This window comes from Perognathus longimembris, chromosome 23, assembly GCF_023159225.1.
Source record: "Perognathus longimembris pacificus isolate PPM17 chromosome 23, ASM2315922v1, whole genome shotgun sequence".
Taxonomy (NCBI): Eukaryota; Metazoa; Chordata; class Mammalia; order Rodentia; family Heteromyidae; genus Perognathus; species Perognathus longimembris.
This window is the reverse complement of record NC_063183.1, coordinates 17,832,545-17,851,621: the sequence shown is the minus strand read 5'-3', so window position 1 is coordinate 17,851,621 and position 19,077 is coordinate 17,832,545. Positions and strand designations below refer to the sequence as shown.

At 45.7% G+C, this 19,077-nt stretch overlaps 1 protein-coding gene across 1 annotated transcript in view; it reads left to right on the top strand.

Moving 5' to 3' along the window:
* Window positions 1-4,016: 4,016 nt before the first annotated feature.
* Window positions 4,017-19,077, top strand: part of Map2k1 (mitogen-activated protein kinase kinase 1) — a 67,979-nt gene continuing 52,918 nt past the window's right edge. Inside the window, exon 1 of the mRNA XM_048331889.1 lies at window positions 4,017-4,328. Within this exon, the coding sequence (XP_048187846.1) occupies window positions 4,249-4,328 (80 nt within the window). The 5' untranslated portion in view covers window positions 4,017-4,248. The remainder of the gene's footprint in view (window positions 4,329-19,077) is intronic.

Genomic DNA, 19,077 nt, shown 5'->3' with positions numbered 1-19,077 from the left:
GTGAATATGGAAGAAAATAAACCTGGGAGAGAAGATCCTTGAGAAGAGGGTTTTGGTCTTTTTGTTTTGTTTTGTTTGTTGCCAGTCCTGGGCCTTGGACTCAGGGCCTGAGCACTGTCCCTGGCTTCTTTTTGCCACTTGAGCCACAGCACCACTTCTGGCCATTTTCTATATATGTGGTGCTGAGGAATCGAACCCAGGGCTTCATGTATATGAGGCTAGCACTCTTGCCCCTAGGCCATATTCCCAGCCCCAGCAGAGTTTTAAGAATTCCTTTTATTATCTTTTTAATGCTATCTGCTCATTGTAAGGTCCATCCCCGGGAGGGCTCCATGCAGATGCCTCCTACCTGTTTAAGTCTGTGTCCAGTACCTGAGTTACCTAGGTAACTGGCACACCTGGAGGCAGTTACCCCCTCCTTCTCTGAGATCACATCCAATCCACCTGGCCATACCGCCTGCCTTTTCCTATATAATCTGGCTCAATACAGTCCCTGCTCTCTTTCCTTTTCTCTCTTGCTTTTGTTTGGTCTCCTCTCTCTTTCTCTCTCTCTCTCTTTTTCCTTTCCATTCTGGCAAGCCTTACATCTGGTGTCATGACTCGTTTAGGGACAGAGTCAGGAGTCGCTGGATTCCCCCTTTCCTGCTTCTCTTTGAGGATTAATCTGCCTCCTTGAACCAAACTGCTGAAAGCCAGAGGAACCTTACCTTGGACTTCTCGCCTTTACCATTGCTGGCTATACATCCACCACACCATCTTCCTTCTACATCTGGTTAGTGACCCCCATCTACAGCTCTTCTGTTTGTCTGCCTAATTGGGCTCCTATGTCCTCACCACACTACTCCATAATGTCAAAATGCCTCATGAGCTAGAAAATCAGTCTCAATCGCCCAACCTTTTGGCTTGTGCTTTCGAGAGTGCAACACAGGCTGGGGATCCAGGTCCTCTCTGTAAGGCTCCCTCTCAAAGGCTAGCCATTCTGGATTTGATATACTCCACAAGCCAAAGGAAAAAGCAGGCAGTTTTAGAGAAATAACCCTGACAAGTATTTGTGGTCAATTCCTAATAAGCTACAGCCTCTGCCTCATGAGACTTCTTCCGGGCTTCATTCAAGGACTGTCATCTACCACCAAGGGACAATTGCTGCTTGCCTTCTCCCGGAGGGTCCACATCTCCACCTTTTACCCCTAACGTTGATGCCCCTTGCCAGCAGGAAGTAGCCAGAGAGGGTGGGTGCCCTTTTTCTTAATTATTAAAAGGCCAGACTGTAAGGTCCACCCCTGGGAGGGCTCCATGCAGATGCCTCCCACCTGTTTAAGGCTGTGCCCAGTACCTGAGTTACCTGAGTTACCTAGGCAACTGGCACGCCTGGGGCAGTTACCACCTCTTTGAGATCACATCCAATCACCTGGCCATATCTCCCACCTTTCCCTATATAATCTGGCTCAACACAGTCCCTGCTCTCTTTCCTTTTCTCTCTTGCTCTTTGTCTTTTCCCCCCACTTCCCTTCCCTTCCTTCTCCTTCCCTTCCTTCCTGGCAAACCCTACACTCATAAACTAGTATATTATATAACTATAAAACACACAAAACTTGAAGCAAACCACAAAATGCTGAGGAGATACAAATGTTTTAATGTGAGAAACACCTATGTTCCTGCTGGTTCTGTTTTGTTTTCTTGACTGTCCTGGGGCTTTGAACTTAGGGCCTGGACACTGCCCCTGAACTTCTTTTGCTCAAAGCTAGCGTTCTACCACTTGAGCTACAGCGCCACTGCCAGCTTTTTCTAAGTATAGAAATACTGTATAATATATCCTAAGTATAGAAATATTGGAGACAAGAGTCTCAAAGACTTTTCTGCCTGGGATTGGCTTTGAACTATTGACCTCAGATCTTAGCCTCTTGAGTAGTTAGGACTACACACATGAGCCATCAGCACCTAGCTGCTGTTTTAGTGACATGAATTAAACCATACCTGTGCCAATATGTCTAACTTTCTGGAGAGAAAAGTTTTCTAATTGACTCCTAAGCCTCGCAAGAAGAAGTGTTCCAAATAATTTTTCTGTATTGCAAACCTCCAGGAGCAAAGCAATGATGGAGACCGGAATTGGTTTCGGGGTACCAGGGACCTGCTGCCTCACTCCAGCAACAGATCCAGGGGGTCCGATGAACAGGGCTTTTATTCAATACCAGAGTACCTGCAGAAAACAAGGTAGCCATCTTTAAAAGATAAGGACACCACAGTGGGGAGAGGGATCCTAGGATTAGTGTCCTCCTGAAAACAGGATGTGAAGATGAGGAGTAAACAGCCAATCTGAATAAGCCATCTGCAAGCACCAAGGTCATGTGAAGATTGGGATTATCACCAGGGCAGAAACTGTGGCCACGGTAATGCTGAGCGCAATAGGTCTTGTGAGGGCCGCCCTCAGACTTCTGAGGGATGGAAAATGGCCTTCCAATTTTCTAAGGCTGACCTTATAGCTCTGTATTTACAGGTTCCTGCATTTCTTCTTTCTAGCAATCGATTAATTGAAGGTTAATACAGAAAAGCACACAAGTTACAAAGTGAGCATGATGTAATCCGTACCCAAATTAAGAAAAAAAGCAGCTGGGTGCCAGTGGCTCAAACCTATAATCCTAGCTGAATCAGGAAACTGAAATCTGAGGATCAGGATTTAAAGTCAGCCAAGGCAGGAAAATCTGTGAGACTTTTTTTTTTTTTTTTTTTGGCCCGTTCTGGGGCTTGGACTCAGGGCCTGAGCACTGTCCCTGGCTTCTTCTTGCTCAAGGCTAGCACTCTGCCACTTGAGCCACAGCGCCACTTCTGGCCATTTTCTGTATATGTGGTGCTGGGGACTCGAACCCAGGGCCTCATGTATACGAGGCAAGCACTCTTGCCACTAGGCCATATCCCCAGCCCCTGTGAGACTCTTATCTCCAATAAATTACCCTCCAAAAAGCTAGAGGTGGAGTTCTGGCTCAAATGGTGGAGCACTAGCCTTGAGTAAAGAGGACCAGTGTCTGGGTCCTGATTTCAAGCTCCAGGACCAGTAAGAGAGAGAGGAAGGGGAGGGAGAGGGGAAGGAGGGGGAGGGGGAGGGGGAGGGAGAAGGAGGGAGAGGGAGAGGGAAGGAGAGAGAAGAAGGAGGGAGGGAGGGGAGGGAGGGAGAAGGAGAGAGGAGAGGGTAGGGGAGGGAAAGGGAGGAGAGAGAAGGTGAGGGAGGGAGAGAGAAGATGGAGGAGAGGGTGAGGGAGGGAGAGAGGGAGGGGAGGCTGGGAATGTGGCTTAGTGATAGAGTGCTTGCCTAGAATGTACAAAGCCCTGGGGTTTGATGCCTCAGCACCTGCTCCGGGCTGGCCTTGAACCTGGATCCTTAGATCTCAGCCTCCTGAATACCTAGGATTGCACGTGTGAACCATCAGCACCTAGAGGCCTGACAAGTTTTCTATCCCTCTTGGCCTGCTCTCCAGTGGATCTTTTCCTTTCCTCACTTCGTTCAGGCCTCGCCCTGAGGGGGCGGCGCGCGCCACCTGGCAGAAGGCACCTGGGGACTGGCGGCAGGAGCGCCTCGGGACAGCAGGGGTCGCAACTGAGGTTCACGCGGGGCCCCGCCCCCAGACCGGCACGCCGCGCCCCCGTGACGTATTTCCGCGTCATTTGCCGCCGAGCCTTGTCCCCATTGGCTGTGGGCCGGCAGTGGGGGCGGATCCGAGTGGGCGTGAGTGGAGCTCGGCGGCCCGGCGGGGGCGAGGCTCCCCGTTTCCCCGCCCCTCCCCCCGCCCTCCGGCCCCTCCCCCGGGCGGCTGCGTGCAACCAGAGGCTGGAGGAGCGCGGCGGCCGCGGCGCCTGCACTTTCCCGGGCTGAGGCGGCGGGAGTCGCGGTCCGGTGCTTGCACGCGGCGCCGGGGTCGCAACCGCTGCTAAGACCGCCGAGGAAGGGAGGGAGGGAGGCCACCCCGGGCCGCCGAGCGCGCGCCGCCCGCCCCGCTCCCCGCGTCGCCTCGCGGCTCGCCGAGTTCCGGGCGAGTCGGGCGGGGAGGTCTCTCGAGACCGCCGCCGGCCCCTCGGTGCTGGGGGGGGGGTGAGGTTCTCTCGGGGCGCCCGCCGGCCTCGCGACCCCGGCTGGGTCCCGCGGGGAGCGCCGAGGAGAGAGGAAGCGAGGGAGGGCCGCCCTCCCCTCAGAGTTTTTTTTTTTTTTAATTTGTCCTGCTCCTTTCCCGGTTGCAAACCCCCCCCCCCCAAAAAAAAATGCCCAAAAAGAAGCCGACGCCCATCCAGCTGAACCCGGCCCCCGACGGCTCGGCGGTTAACGGGACCAGCTCGGCGGAGTAAGTCTGGGCGGGCGGCGGCGCGGGCGCCGGGGCTTGGGGAGGCCCCGTTCGTTCGGTCGGTCACGTACGGTCGGGCTGCCGGGGGGCGAGGAACTCCCGGCCGAGCGCCGAGGTGCCGGTGACTAAGCACTGATGGTGCCCCTGACTCAACGTCGGGGAGCGAACCCGGCGAGTTTCGGCTCCCCCCCCCCCCCATACCTCCCTTTTCTCAACCTCTGGCCTTTGGTCCGGTCTTCTCCCAAGAAATTGAAAGCTAGTGGAACTCTCCTCCCCACTCACCTCCCCCCTCCGCAGCTGACTCTGGATTCCATCCTCTGGGATTCTGGCCTGGGAACGGACCCGAGTTGGAATTCAGATCTCATCTGTCAGGTGGGACCCGCCATCTCCATCCTTAACCTTCACGCCTGACACCTGTGGGGCCTGGCGGCGGGGCGGCCGCCTGGCCAGCGGGGGCGCGTGCACACTAGACTTCCTGGTGGCTTTTTTTCCCTTGCTGGCTTGGGGGACTCCCTGCCCTTGGCCGCCTTCCTGGGAACTGTCTTACTGTGAAGGAACAGCTTTTCTCCGTTTCTCGTCTGACCACCCAATCGTTCGACAAATTATCCCTCTCTTCAGTATCTGCTCTGGCTTTCCTTATTTGGGTTGAAAGCTCTAAACAGTTAACAAAATCACATGGAAGGTGATCTGCAGCACCCGGTGTAGATCACAACACTTCATTTCATGAGGCTGTTTTGTGGGGGGATTTCGGAGCCCCATAGGTCTCTTGGTCTTAGGCTAGGAACAAGACAGAGACAGACATCCCCTAGCTGAAATGACAGCTTTTACATTTGCAAGGGACTTTTAGAATGTTAGTTGACAGAACAAATACGGTAGGTTTGGACCTCCTGCCCTTTGGTGATTTCTCTTCCCTAGATTTTATTTTTTATTTTTTAATTTGCTTTTTGGCCAGTCCTGGGGCTTGAACTCTAGACCTTGGCTCTGTCCCTGAGCCTCTCTGTGCTCATGGCTATCACTCTATCACTTGAGCCACAGTGTCACTTCCAGCTTGTTCTGTTTATGTGGTACTGAGGAGTCGAACCCAGGCCTTCATGCATGCCAAACTACATTCCCAGCCTTCCCTAGATTTTAATGACACGGGACCCATTGCCTTGGTGACTATCTACATTCATGTAATGATTCCAAGGCTGGTGGGGGACTTGACTGAGCTCATTCAGGTTCCTCAGGCTTGCTTTAAACGCTCCTTCTTTAAGCCCCTTGGATACTATGGTGGCTATTTTTGTGTGAAACTGACTCATATATGTTGATGGATGGCATTTTGTAAACATTGATTCAGTTTCAGTACACAGTATTTTATCCACTTAAACAGGTAGTTCCCCTCCCCCAGGACAAGGATTCTTACGTAACTCTGCAAGACAAGTTTTGATCACAGTACATTCTGGCTGAAGGTTGAGGCTTTAGGACTTGGAGATGAATACTGAATGGAAATACCTGTTGTCATTCTGTTGTAAATTGTGACACCCATAGCTCTGATCTTGCAGAGGGGAGGAGTTTTCATGAAAAGAAAGCAGTATAAGGAGGGTAAGAGGAAACGACTTCCAAGCTGAAAATAGAAAAATTGGGGTAAGCTGGGTGCCAGTGGTGCCATCTGTAATACCTTGTTACTCAGAAGGCTGAGATCTGAGGATCGTAAAGCCTCTCTCTCTTTTTGCCAGTCCTGGGGCCTGAACTTGACCTGGGCGTTGTCCCTGAGCTGCTTTAGCTCAAGGCTAGTGCTCTACCACATGAGCCACAGTGCAACTTCCAGCTCTTTCTGTTTATGTGGTACTGAGGAATTGAACCCAGGGCTTTATGCATGCTAGGCAAGCACTCTACTACTAAGCCACTTTACCAGTCCCAGGAAAGCCTCTTATCTCCAGTTAACCACCCCAAAGTCAGAAAGTGGAACTGTGGCCCAATGAGTGGCAAACTGCCAGCTTTGAGGGGGAAAAAAAGCTAAGTGATGGTGCCTGGACCTTGAGTTCAAGGCCCAGAACTGGCGCAAAAACAAACAAAAGAAAGGAAAATTGGGGTAGATAACAATGGATGAGTAGTTGAATTCTGTTATCAGGCTGGGTTTGAACCCTGGCTTTGTGATCTGGAACAAGTCTCTTAAGAGTGTTTTTGATGCTTCCTAGGCTTATTTATTTCTGTTCATTTGCAAAATTTGGGGTAGCAGTTGAACTTACTTAGCCTAGTTGTAATGATGAACTACTGCATGGTACACCTTTGAAAAATGCCAGCTGGTGATGCCTTTGTCGCTGAGTAAGTGTTGAGAAGGCTACAGGAAACTGGAAGGTGAATTTCATTGGTGTCAGCCAATGTGTGTTAAGGTGCTGTGACAAACAACCCTCCTGGCTTAGTTTTCTGTGCCATCTGCATCTACTTTCATGACTCATTGCTGTGTTACAATAGGAGGCATCTCTGTGTGGGCTGCACCGAGACAAACAAGGACTGTTCCCCTACATTTCCTAGCACTGATTAGGGGGAATGCTGTACCCATCTTCACTACTCACTTGCTATTCGCTTTTTCTCAAGTAACACAGCCCCTATCTTGGGTTGCCCGCAGAAAGAACTCCGTTGTGTTCATGATTTCTGTGAGTAGCCCATGGCGCAATTTTAAATGTCAGACAGCATGAACTGAAGACAAGAAAAAATCCACTGATAGGGAAGAACTCTTGGTACTAAATATTTAAGCTTGCCTCTGGCATCTTGAGTTTGCCATAAACACAACACTTCCCCCATTCAGAGATGAAGTTCCAGAATATGGGACCTGAAGTTTATGCAATGCTTCCGGGGGCGGTGTACTTAAAAAGAATGCAAAAATACCTTTCTTTTGCAAAGTTGCTTTTTTTTTTTTTTTTTTGGCCAGTCCTGGGCCTTAAACTCAGAGCCTGAGCACTGTCCCTGGCTTCTTTTTGCTCAAGGCTAGCACTCTGCCACTTGAGCCACAGCGCCACTTCTGGCTATTTTCTATATATGTGGTGCTGGGGAATCGAACCCAGGGCTTCATGTATATGAGGCGAGCGCTCTACCACTAGGCCATATTCCCAGCCCTCTTTTGCAAAATTTCTAAAGGAAATCATAAAACAGATTAGAAGTAAGGTTGTATCATTGTTCTATTTAAAATGTTCCATTGCAATTAGAATAAAATCTAAACTCCTTATGTTCAGCTATGAAATTCTAAATAAACTGCGTGCCTGTATCTCCCTCCCCCACCCAAAGTCTTTAACCACATTTCCTGCTGCTCCTTTCCACACTGACCCTCTTTCACTTCCTCCATGAGATAGTCTGTATTCCTGCTGGCCTTTGCACATGCCTTTCCCTTTGGAACCCTTCCCTCCTTCCTAGGGAGGAAACACTGGACACTTTGTTGTTTAATGTCATTTCCTCAGAGATGCTCACAGACCACCTGATCTAAAGTAGACTCTTCTTGAGTCATCTCTCCTTCCTTCCTTCCTTTTTATTTTTGTCTGTGAGTCTTGAACTGAGTGCCTGGGTGCTGTCCCTGAGCTCTTTTGCTCAAGGCAAGCACTCTACCACTTTAAGCCACAGCTCCACTTCTGGTTTTTGAGTGGTTAATTGGAGATAGAGTAGCATGGAAGGCTGGGAATGTGGCTTTGCAGTAGAGTGCTTACCTAGTATGCATGAAGCTTGCAGTAGAGTGCTTGCCTAGTATGTATGAAGCCCTGGTTCAATTCCTTAGCACCATATAAACAGAAAAAGCCAGAAGTAGCACTGTGCCTCAAGTGGTAGAGTGCTAGTCTTGAGCAAAAAGAAGCCTAGGACAGTGCTCAGGTCCTGAGTCCAAGCCCCAGGACTGGCTAAAAAAAAAAATCATGGAGACTTTTGTGCCCTTTGAAGCTTGATCCTCCTATCTCAGCCACCTGAGTAGCTAGGAGCCAGTGGCACCCAGATTTCTTTCTTTTTATGATGCTGGTACTAGGACTTGAACTTAGAACATTGTTCTCTCCCTTGGCTTTTGTGCTCTGCTCCTTGAGCCACACCTCTACTTGCAGATTTTTACTGGTTAATTGGAGATATGAGTCTCGTGGATTTTTTTCTGGTTCGGACTGGTTTCAAATCGTGATCCTTTAGTCTGAGCCTCCTGAGTAGCTGGGATTACAGGCCAAACCACTGGCGCCTGGCATCCGGCTGATCCTCTTCTTATTGAGGTGATTCACCAGACTGTTCAGCAATACAGGCTCACCTACCCTGAAAGATCCTTCATCTCTTCTTTCTGTTGATTTAGATCTTGATCTCCTTTACTCCTATTTCATTTTGCATGGCAGAGTCCTAGTGAAAGAAAGAATGACCATGGCAGGAGGAATGAAGATCCACGTCCCATGGCACAATAATGGCATGCAGCATGTGTTTTTTCATAATTGTGTGTGTGTGTGTGTATGTATGTATGTATGTATGTATGTATGTATGTATGTATTTATTTATTTGTGGTGCCGGAGATCAAACCCAGGACCTTGCATGTGCTAGGAAAGCACTCTACCACTGAGCTACATCGTTGACTTTTTTTTTTTTTTAATGTGTGTGCCGGTCTTGTGGTTTATACTCACATCCCAGAGCTTTCTTTTGCTCAAGCTAGTGCTCTACCACTTGAGCCCTAGCTGTACTTCCAGTTTTGTTTTTGTTTGCCAGTCCTGGGGCTTGAACTCCGGGACTGGGCACTGTCCCTGGAGCCACAGTGCCACTTCTGGATTTTTCTGTTTATGTGGTGCTAAGGAATCAAACCCAGGGCTTCATGCATGCTAGGTAAGCATTCTATCACTAAGCCACATCCCCAGCTCCTGCTTCCAGCTTTTTTGGTGTTAATTGGAGATGAGTCTCACAGGCTGCCCTTGATTTTAACTGTGATCCTCAGATCTTGGCTTTCTGAGTATTTAGGATTACAGGTGTGAGCCACCAGCACCTAGCTTAACTAGGGGTTCTTCCTATGTACCATAAACTTAAATATAGGCTGCCTCTATTCATTTACTCTTTATTGTACCTAATACATAATAGGTACAAAGGTGTTTGTTGGATGAATCAATAAGTAAATGAATATTTTAATTGTAAAATTGGTTTAGTAACTCTTTTCATTTTTCCTTTTAGTTCCTGCTTCCTATTTGCTTTCTCAGGCCTCCACTCCACTATGGCTTGATAATTCCACCTGTTTGACTGTATCAGGTTCACAGTAGGTTCTCAACTGATACCTGCTCAGGAAATGTTTGGGCAGTTTCTACATGGTAGGAGTACTGTGAAGATCAAACAAGGTCAGCTATGTAAATGTGCTGAGTAAATTTGGCCTTGATGGTAGCTATGATTTTAGAGTTTGAATCATTTCTGTGTAACCTTGAAATACTCAAGACTTATTGCATTCAGAGCCTGGCTCACAGCATTAGCAGTTCTGTCAGGTGTGTAAAGATACACCGGTTAGAAGTGTGAAGGCCTTTGGGAAAGAAGACAGAAATGTTAGGTTTATTTGTTTTTGCAGTGCTGGAGATGAAATCTAGGATCTGTACATGCTAGGCAAGTGCTCTACCCTGGAGCTACATCCATAGTCTTGGTTCTTTTGAGAGTCCAACTCTGTAGGCCTGGTTCTGTTTCCCCAGTGCTGGAATGACAGGTATATGTCACCATGTTGACTAAGAGATCAATGTGCTTTTTTGCAGGGGTGGGGTAGAGGAGGGAGAATGTCTCCTTTTTTTTTTTACTTTTCTGAAATGTACTATGATAATGAAGAGCTTTGAAGGGGTTTTAAGTGATTGGCTGGTTGAATATCAATGTTCCCATTGGCTCATTGAGACAATAATTAGTGCTTTACTTTTGGATAGCTCAAGAGCAGAGTAAGGCCTCGCGAGGCTGTGTCCTTTGAAAACATGTTTTTAAAAATTCCTAATTAAAAGCTAAGATACCTAGAGAATAATATTTATCCCAAGTTTTATGTCTTATGTCTGTTTTCTAACCTCATCTCCCTTTGTATTTCTGGCTTATATTGTGGAATAGGTACCACACAAATACAGTCTCAAACAAAAGGAAAACTAATATTTAAACATCACTAACAACAAAAGCTGTCTTTTCTCCATATTCATACAGTATCATTCTCACCACCTCCGCTCAGAGTGTGGATTGAGCATCAGTGAATTGTTGAGATTTTTGAGAAAAGGAACGAAGAAACAGATTGGGAAGATAAAGCAGGCCTGAATAGAAAGCTTAGGGTCTTAATGTTGTTTTCCACATTCCTGTCCAGAAACTGCCAATTTTAAAACTGCCAATTTTAAAACATGATCCTTGGGGCTGGGAATGTGGCCTAGTGGCAAGAGTGCTTGCCTCCCATACATGAAACCCTGGGTTCAATTCCTCAGTACCACATATATAGAAAAGGCCAAAAGTGGCACTGTGGCTCAAGTGGCAGAGTGCAGGCCTTGAGCAAAAAGAAGCCAGGGATAGTGCTCAGGCCGAGTCCAAGGCCCAGGACTGGCAAAAAAAAAACAACAAAAAACCCACAAAAAACATGATCCTTGTTTTCACTTACTGCCATTTGATTTGTGCTTTTATCTCATGTTCTTTGTCCTGGTTTTGTTGCCCCAAGTCCTAGGAGAGCTGTTTGGAGGCTCACATACCTGTTTGCTAAGGTAACTGCTCCCAGGATGAATGACATTTTGTTTTAAAGTAGCAGGTGTTGTCTGACTCTGGTGAAGGACCAGGACCCAAATGCTGATCTTGCTTCAGATTTCTGTGTAGCTCTCAAGGGCATCCTGCTTTGATGTCAGAAAGGGAGTCAGGGTTAGAAGAGGCTACAGAAGACCAAAGAACTCAGGGCCTGGGTCCTCTCCCTGAGCTTTTTTTTTTTTTTTTCCTTCCCTGCCCAGGCTGGCTTTTTTTTTTTTTTGGCCAGTCCTGGGCCTTGGACTCAGGGCCTGAGCACTGTCCCTGGCTTCTTCCCGCTCAAGGCTAGCACTCTGCCACTTGAGCCACAGCGCCGCTTCTGGCCATTTTCTGTATATGTGGTGCTGGGGAATCGAACCTAGGGCCTCGTGTATCCGAGGCAGGCACTCTTGCCACTAGGCTATATCCTCAGCCCCCAGGCTGGCTTTGAACCATGATCCTCAGTTCTCAGCCACTTGAGTAGCTAGGATTACTGGTGTGAGCCTCCAGTGCTTGGTTATAAACTCATTTTTTTTAAAAAAAAGGTGTTATAGACATTAAGTACCCCAGTTTAACTTCACAGTTTATTCATTTACATGCATTAAGTCTGTGAGACTCTCATGTCCAAAAAACCAGAATTGGAGCTGTGGCTCAAGTCGTAGAGCGCTAGCCTTGAGCAAAAGAATCTCACATACAGTGCCCTGAGTTCAAGCTCTAGGACTGACATACATACAACAACAACAAAAGCCAAAACATGCATTTTGTAACTTGTTGACTTTAGTGGATGACCTTCAGCCTCCTCCCCTCCAGCTTTGCTCATGGACAGAATCTTCATGTATGTCAGTTGACAGCAGGAGAATAGAATGTGATGACGTTTGGCCATACAACATCGCTTTGTTGGTTATTTAGGTGATTTCTAGGTTCTTATTATTTAAGGGTACTCTTGTCAATGTTTTTTGGTTTTTTTTTTGCCAGTCGTGGGCCTTGGACTCAGGGCCTGAGCACTGTCCCTGGCTTCTTCCCGCTCAAGGCTAGCACTCTGCCACTTGAGCTACAGTGCCGCTTCTGGCCGTTTTCTGTATATGTGGTGCTGGGGAATCGAACCTAGGGCCTTGTGTACCCGAGGCAGGCACTCTTGCCACTAGGCTATATCCCCAGCCCTCTTGTCAATGTTTTTGAGCCAGTTTGTTTTATTTTGCTTTTAGATGAATTCACTCACAAAGCAAAGGCAATGACCCAGGCTGCCATTGTTACATATTAACAGAATATCCTCAAAGAGGTCTGATTTATAATGTATGTTTTACCTGTTGCCTCTAGCCTCACATTTTAAGTTTAATGGCTTTTTTTTTTAAAGTTTTAATAAACACTATAAGACTCCTTGGGCTGGGTGCCAGTGGCTCATGCTTGTAATCCTAGCTATTCAGGAGGCTGAGGTCTCAGGATAGTGGTTCAAAGCTAGCTCTGGCAGGAAAGTCTGTGAGATTTTCTCTAGCTACCAAAAAGCCTGAAGTAGAGCTGTGGCTCCAGTGGCAGCATTGAGTTCAAGCCCAAGTACTTGCATGTACACACACACACACACACACACACACACACACACACACACACACACACGGCTCCTTTAAGGCCCATTTGATTTTCTTTAATTGTTAGCTGTATTATTAGAATTGGATTCTTTTCTGGTTTTCATAATGTTTATGTATATTTACTGGATGATTACTGAATGCAAGTCACCATGCTGGGCTGTGGTAGATGAGTCAGACACAAGGGTCTTAAAATGTCTTTGGGAGGGGAAGAGGGGATTGCAGAGACACCAGAGGAGTAAACATGGCTGCTGAGTAGGGAAGGAGATTCATTCCCCAGAAGGGGAGGGACAAAGAGAGTACTGTGTGAACTCATTCAGAAGAGGGGGGACACACATCCCACAGGCACATGCCTGCCATTGGGAAGACTAGACGAGTACTCAGCCCTCACAGAGATGATATTTGAACTGGGTCTGGGAGGATGGCTAGGATTTCCATGGGAATGGGGGGGGGGCGCGTGGCAGGAAGAGGGTGATGGATGAGCCCTCACCCTAGGAGGAGGCTGGGGATGGGAGCCAGCCAGTAGCTCAGTGTGGTGTGCAGTGGTGCTGGTCGCAGAAGATGAAGCTGGAGAGGTAGGTGTGGCACCAGGCTTAACATTTGGGGCAAAGTTACATACATGCAAACTCTTCTTCCCTTCTGATCAATTTTTAATATGCTTTAGATTTTAAAGTTTCATAAATTACATGGTCACTACATTGTTCCATTTTGTTTAATTGTTGTATTTAAGAAAAGATAACTTTAAAAAAATCTTCCAAAGCTTGGCTTTTGTAAAAGACGGTGTACTTTTCATTAGTATTTAGACATCTGTTACTTCTCTATAAGTAACTGGAGTGTGTGGCTTCCTCTTAGTCTTTTTTCTTTCTTTGGTGATTAACTCCTTCCATGTCAAATTAGTGTGTTGGGTGTGGTGTGGATTTTTCTTTACAATGGGTTACTGGACTTTATAACATATTTACCCATACTTTTTATTTTCAAGTTTACTTAGTCATTATGGTATTTTGATTAATTTTTAAAGTTTCTTTCTAACCTACTATTAAGTAGTTTGGAGAGTTGTAATTTTTTTTAATATGATAGGGCTAAAGAAAAATTTTTTCATGGAGTATCTCTGCATTTATTGTTGTTTTTCCTCACTTCCTCCTGGTGTGAATTTGTTTTCCCCACCGATAATAATCTTGCATCTTGAACTAATATGTCCAATTTTTAACACTTTGATGCTGTTGTAATTGAAAATTTTTTAGTTTGCACTTTTCATCTTGAGTATGGTTTGGTTCACATGAATTGTTCAGATCCTATTCTATAAGTTTATTTATGTCTAGCATTTTTTTTCTTTTTTGCCCTGCTTGAACTCAGAGCCTGGATGTTGTTCCTACGCCTCTTTGTGCTCAAGCTTTATCACTTGAGCCACACCACCACTTCTGGCTTTTTTTTTCTGAGTAGTTTATTGGAGTTAAGAATACACAGGCTTTTCTGTCCAGGCTGGCTTTGAACTGTGATCCTCAGATCTCAGCCTCCTTTGTAGCTAGGATTACTGGAGCCTCCCCCCTCCCCCCCCCCCCCGCTGTCTAGTAATTTTTTAAACTAAAAATGTATGCATTTGTAGATTATAGGAGGTTGTTCGTACAACGTAGCTTTTTCTTTGGCACATTCTTGCCCTCAAGGCAATTCTTGTGTCTCATCAAACACTCAGGTGTAAATAGGCTACTGAAGAGCCTTCTCGTCCAGGAACTTTTCTGTTCTTTCCATAGAAATAAGAAACAGATGCCTGGTTTTATAGACACAAAGCCTGGGAGGGCTGATGGGATTACAGACTCTGTAGCCTTGTGGGTACCTTCATTGGAGAGACGGTAACTGCATGGAGAACTGATATCCAACTGATATCCAACTCATTATCTTGTGAATATTTACATGTTTTCATTTAGAACACCTAGTAGTTTGAAAACTTTCCAGATTTTCCCAGTACTAACTTTATCCAATTTTTAAGTCTTAAATGAATAAAGCTTTGGAAAAATAGCCCCTCTTTATCCCTATTCTCTTAGGTGTCTGAGGGGGGGAAAAATAGAGGAAAGAAAGCATTTTTTGCTTTGAATAGAAGGATAAGGATGTGTGTGTGTGTGCGCGCGCGCGTGCGCGCGCGTTGTCAGTTTTAAAGCGGTGGTTTTCAGAGTAACCACAGATGAAAGTCCCCTCAACATGAATGTCTTTCTGGAATTGACCTATTTTGACTTAAGCTAGAAGGGTTCCAGATCTTAAATGCTCTTAAATGAGTTTGCTTTGCAGATAGAGGGAAACAACTGAGTGATAAATTCACTGAATTGTGTTCGCTGGACTCTATAGAGTCAGGTTAAATCTTAAAATTTAGGGCTTTGCATGGAGAAGAGATGGCTAATTAGCTGATCATTACTGTTCTCATAGGTTTGTCTGGACCAGGGTTTTTTGTTGTTTTTTTAATTGAGTTAGAACTTGCATATCCAAGTTAGTTTTTTTTAAAAATTAGATCATGTAAGGTGTTGATTTCATCCCTAGCACCACAAAAACAAATAACCAAATCAGAATTTTACCACATTTGAGAGTCCAGGGTCAAAATTAGTTGCCTTCTATGCTTTTTTTTTTTTTTTTTTGGCCAGTCCTGGGCCTTGGACTCAGGGCCTGAGCACTGTCCCTGGCTTCTTCCCGCTCAAGGCTAGCACTCTGCCACTTGAGCCACAGTGCCGCTTCTGGCCGTTTTCTGTATATGTGGTGCTGGGGAATCGAACCTAGGGCCTCGTGTATCCGAGGCAGGCACTCTTGCCACTAGGCTATATCCCCAGCCCCCCTTCTATGCTTTTTGTATGACCCTTTGTTAGGTTGTCCTTCCATTGTATCTGATCAGGTGAGGTCTCAGGTTGAAAGAATACCAAGCTGTCAGCTTTTTGTGTTGACAGATCTGTACCAAAATCCTACCAAATTGGTAGTGTCTTTAGCTTCTACCTATTTCTTGGGATTATGGCATTATGGGGAGACAAGAAGAGAGCAACTTAATATTCCAATAGTGTGTACTGGGAAAAATGCTTCTGCTTATCTTAATCATTTTTATGTCTACTGATAAAACTTGATTGGTCTTGGGGCCCCCTTTACCAGAGGAAAGATAAATGGAGCACTTGGGCCAAGCATTTAACATGCCATATTAATTTAGATAGCATTTGCAACACTTTTATTATTTTACTGGAACATTCCTTGTGAAACACTGTCTTTTTTGCCTTTGTTTTATTTTGGTAACTAAATTACTGCTGGGTTTAGCCATAAATGTAGCTTGCTGTGTTTTCTGTTTCTGAATGCTGTAAATCAATAAACAGCTAAACTAAAAAAGGATATCTTTCTTAAGGGTCAGTCAAGGGGAGAGTAAGCGGGGAAAGTACCAGAAACTTCCAACAGGTGTTCTGGTTGCCCTGAATCAGGTTTTAGCTTGCTGTGCCATCTCAGGGAAGTGTTGTAAATCCCTGCATGAGGATGTGGGGGACCCACAGGGGGAGAGGAAGCCAGAGGTTCCGGAGGCACACAGGACTTGGATTACTGGAAGCTTGCCCACAGCTGAGGATCCGGAACAATTCCTGAGTGAGTTGCTTGCCTGATAGACAAGGCTACATGTGTAGGACTGAAAGCTTTTTAGAATGTGACTTAATACACATGAATCCTAGTGCAGGGAGACACGCTTGTACTCCTTATTTTTATTATTTCCAGAACATACTTGGAAAAATAGCTATTATTCCTGAAGGCCTCTGTCTCTTTACATCTGTGATCTTGAGAGATCATAATATTCTACTGTATTAATGAGGGGAAGGAAACTCAGAGAAGTTAAGCAATTTCATAGGATTGCACAAGTTGGTAAGAGGTGGAGCTAAGTTCACATCCCAGATCTGCCCTGTTCTAGTATGAAACCCTCACCTCCTGCCTCTCCCTAACTGGGGAAAATGCCGCAGTTTTTTTGTGGAGCCACATTTTCTAAAATTGTAGCCATTAGCCACGCACAGTTATTTATGTTTACATGAACAAAAATTAAAGTCTGGAAATTAGTTTCTGGGTGGGTGCAGGTGGTTCATGCCTAGCTATTCTAGAGATCAGTCTTAACCTTTATTTTAATCATTATTTTTTTGCTCCTTCATTTTGGAGAACATGGAAGGACACTGGGCTGAACAAAATGTAACTTGTTCAGCATCCTACATCTGATTAATCCAGGCCTAGTAGACTTTCCCATGCCCTGCACTCTCCTTGAAAACCAGAAATAACAGAATGGAGTTGCTTAAAAGGATAACTTCCTTACTCTCCCAGTTTTGTCCAGCTTTTAGACTACACTCTTTTCTCCCAGAACACTGTGTTTGCCCAAGTTCAAAGGGCATGTCCGGATTAGCTTCCTCCAAGGAAATGAAGGATGTTTGTTGGAAAGGAATTCTATGCTTCATGTATGAAGTGGTCCTTGGATTCCCTCTAGTTCCTTCTTTTGCATTCCTACGGCAAGCTTTGTAATTGAACTTGCAGCTGCTAACCATTTGTCTTCCAAACAAGATCAACTCCAGAACTATTGAGATGACAGAGGTATGTATACTTTGAATGTGAGGCAGCTGCCTGTCATTTGCTGTTGACTCAAATAGTATTTGTGTTAGGGTGAACTAGATGTAGATTATGACCAAAATTACAATGGATTTCTAATTTGTGTGTTAAGATGTGTTAGCATTTATGGAAACTGATGTTTAGTAACATGCCTAATACATACTAGGTGCTCCCCACATGGATTTTTGTGGAAAACGGGGAAAGGTGCAGATGTTGTGGACAAGTTGAATGCATTTTAAATTCTTGTTTGAATGGTACTTTCAATCTATGAAGCCTTAGAATTCAGCAAAAGCCTCTTTTAGATTGTAGCTCTAAGTAAACTGAAGAATTCTATACAAATGTCGTTGGTAGATGATATTAAACATTTAAATTATACCCTCCATTGTCTTAAGTGTCATTCTAAAGTGTATGGGAGTAAATTTGGGGGATGGACCCAGAAAAGCAAAAAGGAGGCATTGTACTGCACAGGGTGATATTTTTAGTAAGCCACTGTAATTAAAAGACTTGGGGTTTAGAAAGTTGTTTTTGTCATACACTGAGAAATTTAAATTTCAAGTTTCTATGATATACTCAGAGATTTTTTTTTTCTTTTGGACACCTGTGGAGCTTGCCTCAGGGCCTTCCTGAGCACTGTCCCTGGCTTCTTTTTGCTCAAGGCTAGCACTCTGCCACTTGAACCATAGTGCCACTTCTGGCCATTTTCTGTATATGTGGTGCTGGGGAATCGAACCCAGGGCTTCATGTATACGAGGCAAGCACTCTTGCCACTAGGCCATATCCCCAGCCCATACTCAGAGATTTTAAATGGAGAAATTGGAATGACGGAAGAGTCTTTTCTCACTGAAAGTGTGAGGACAGGAACAGAAAAGACTTACAGATGGTAGGAACAGCTGGAAGGGAACCCTAGGATCTTTAATTTTGGGGGGGAGCTGGGAATATGGCCTAGTGGTAAAGTGCTCACTTGATATACATGAAGCCCTGGCTTCAATTCCTCAGCACCACATATATAAGCCGGAAGTGGCGCTGTGGCTCAAAAGGTAGAGTGCTAGCTTTGAGCAAAAAGAAGCCAGGGACAGTGCTCAGGCCCTGAGTCCACGCCCCAGGACTGGCAACAACAACAAAAACAAAAATAAAAAATTTGGGGGGAGAGGTGCCTGTCCTGTGTCTTGAACTTAGTGCCTAGGCACTGTCCTTGAGCTGCTTTTTCCTCGAGGCTCATGTTCTACCACTGAGCCACAGTTCCACTTCCAGCTTCTGAGTAGTTTATTAGGAATAAGAGTCTCATGGACTTTGCTGCCTGTGTTGGCTCTAAATTTCAGTCCTCAGATATCAGCCTCCTGAGTAGCTAGGATTACAGGCATGAGTTACTGGCACCTGTTTTTTTTTTTGTTGTTGTTGTTTTGTTTTTTGGTGTTAGGCTTGTACTCAGGGCCAGGGCTCTGTCCCTGAATTTTTTTTGCTCAAGTCTAGAGCTGTACCACTTGAGCAACAGCTCCAGTTCCAACTACTTGGTAATTATAGTTAAGAGTCTTAGAGGCATTGCTTCCTGGACTGGCTTTGAACCTTGATTCTCAGATCTTAGCCTCCTGAGTAGCTAGGATTAAGGTGTAAGCTATCAGCACCCAGTGATAATTTTTTTTTTCTGCCAGATCACCTGCTCTGGGAGAAGCTTGTCCACAGGCTACTCTGCTTTGTTCTGCAAAGTTGGACCTAATTTCTAGAAAGTAGGGAATGGGCTCTGAGCTTTGTAGCTAGCAGGCTCATCTGTAGGATGGTCTGAGGAGGATGGCAGGTGGCTTACTGGCTGCTTAGTGGCACTTGTGGGTGCATCCTTGTAGCACAAAGCCTAGCTTCCTAATGGAATTTGGAGCGCTCTCATCCCCATAGATGGGTACCTTGCA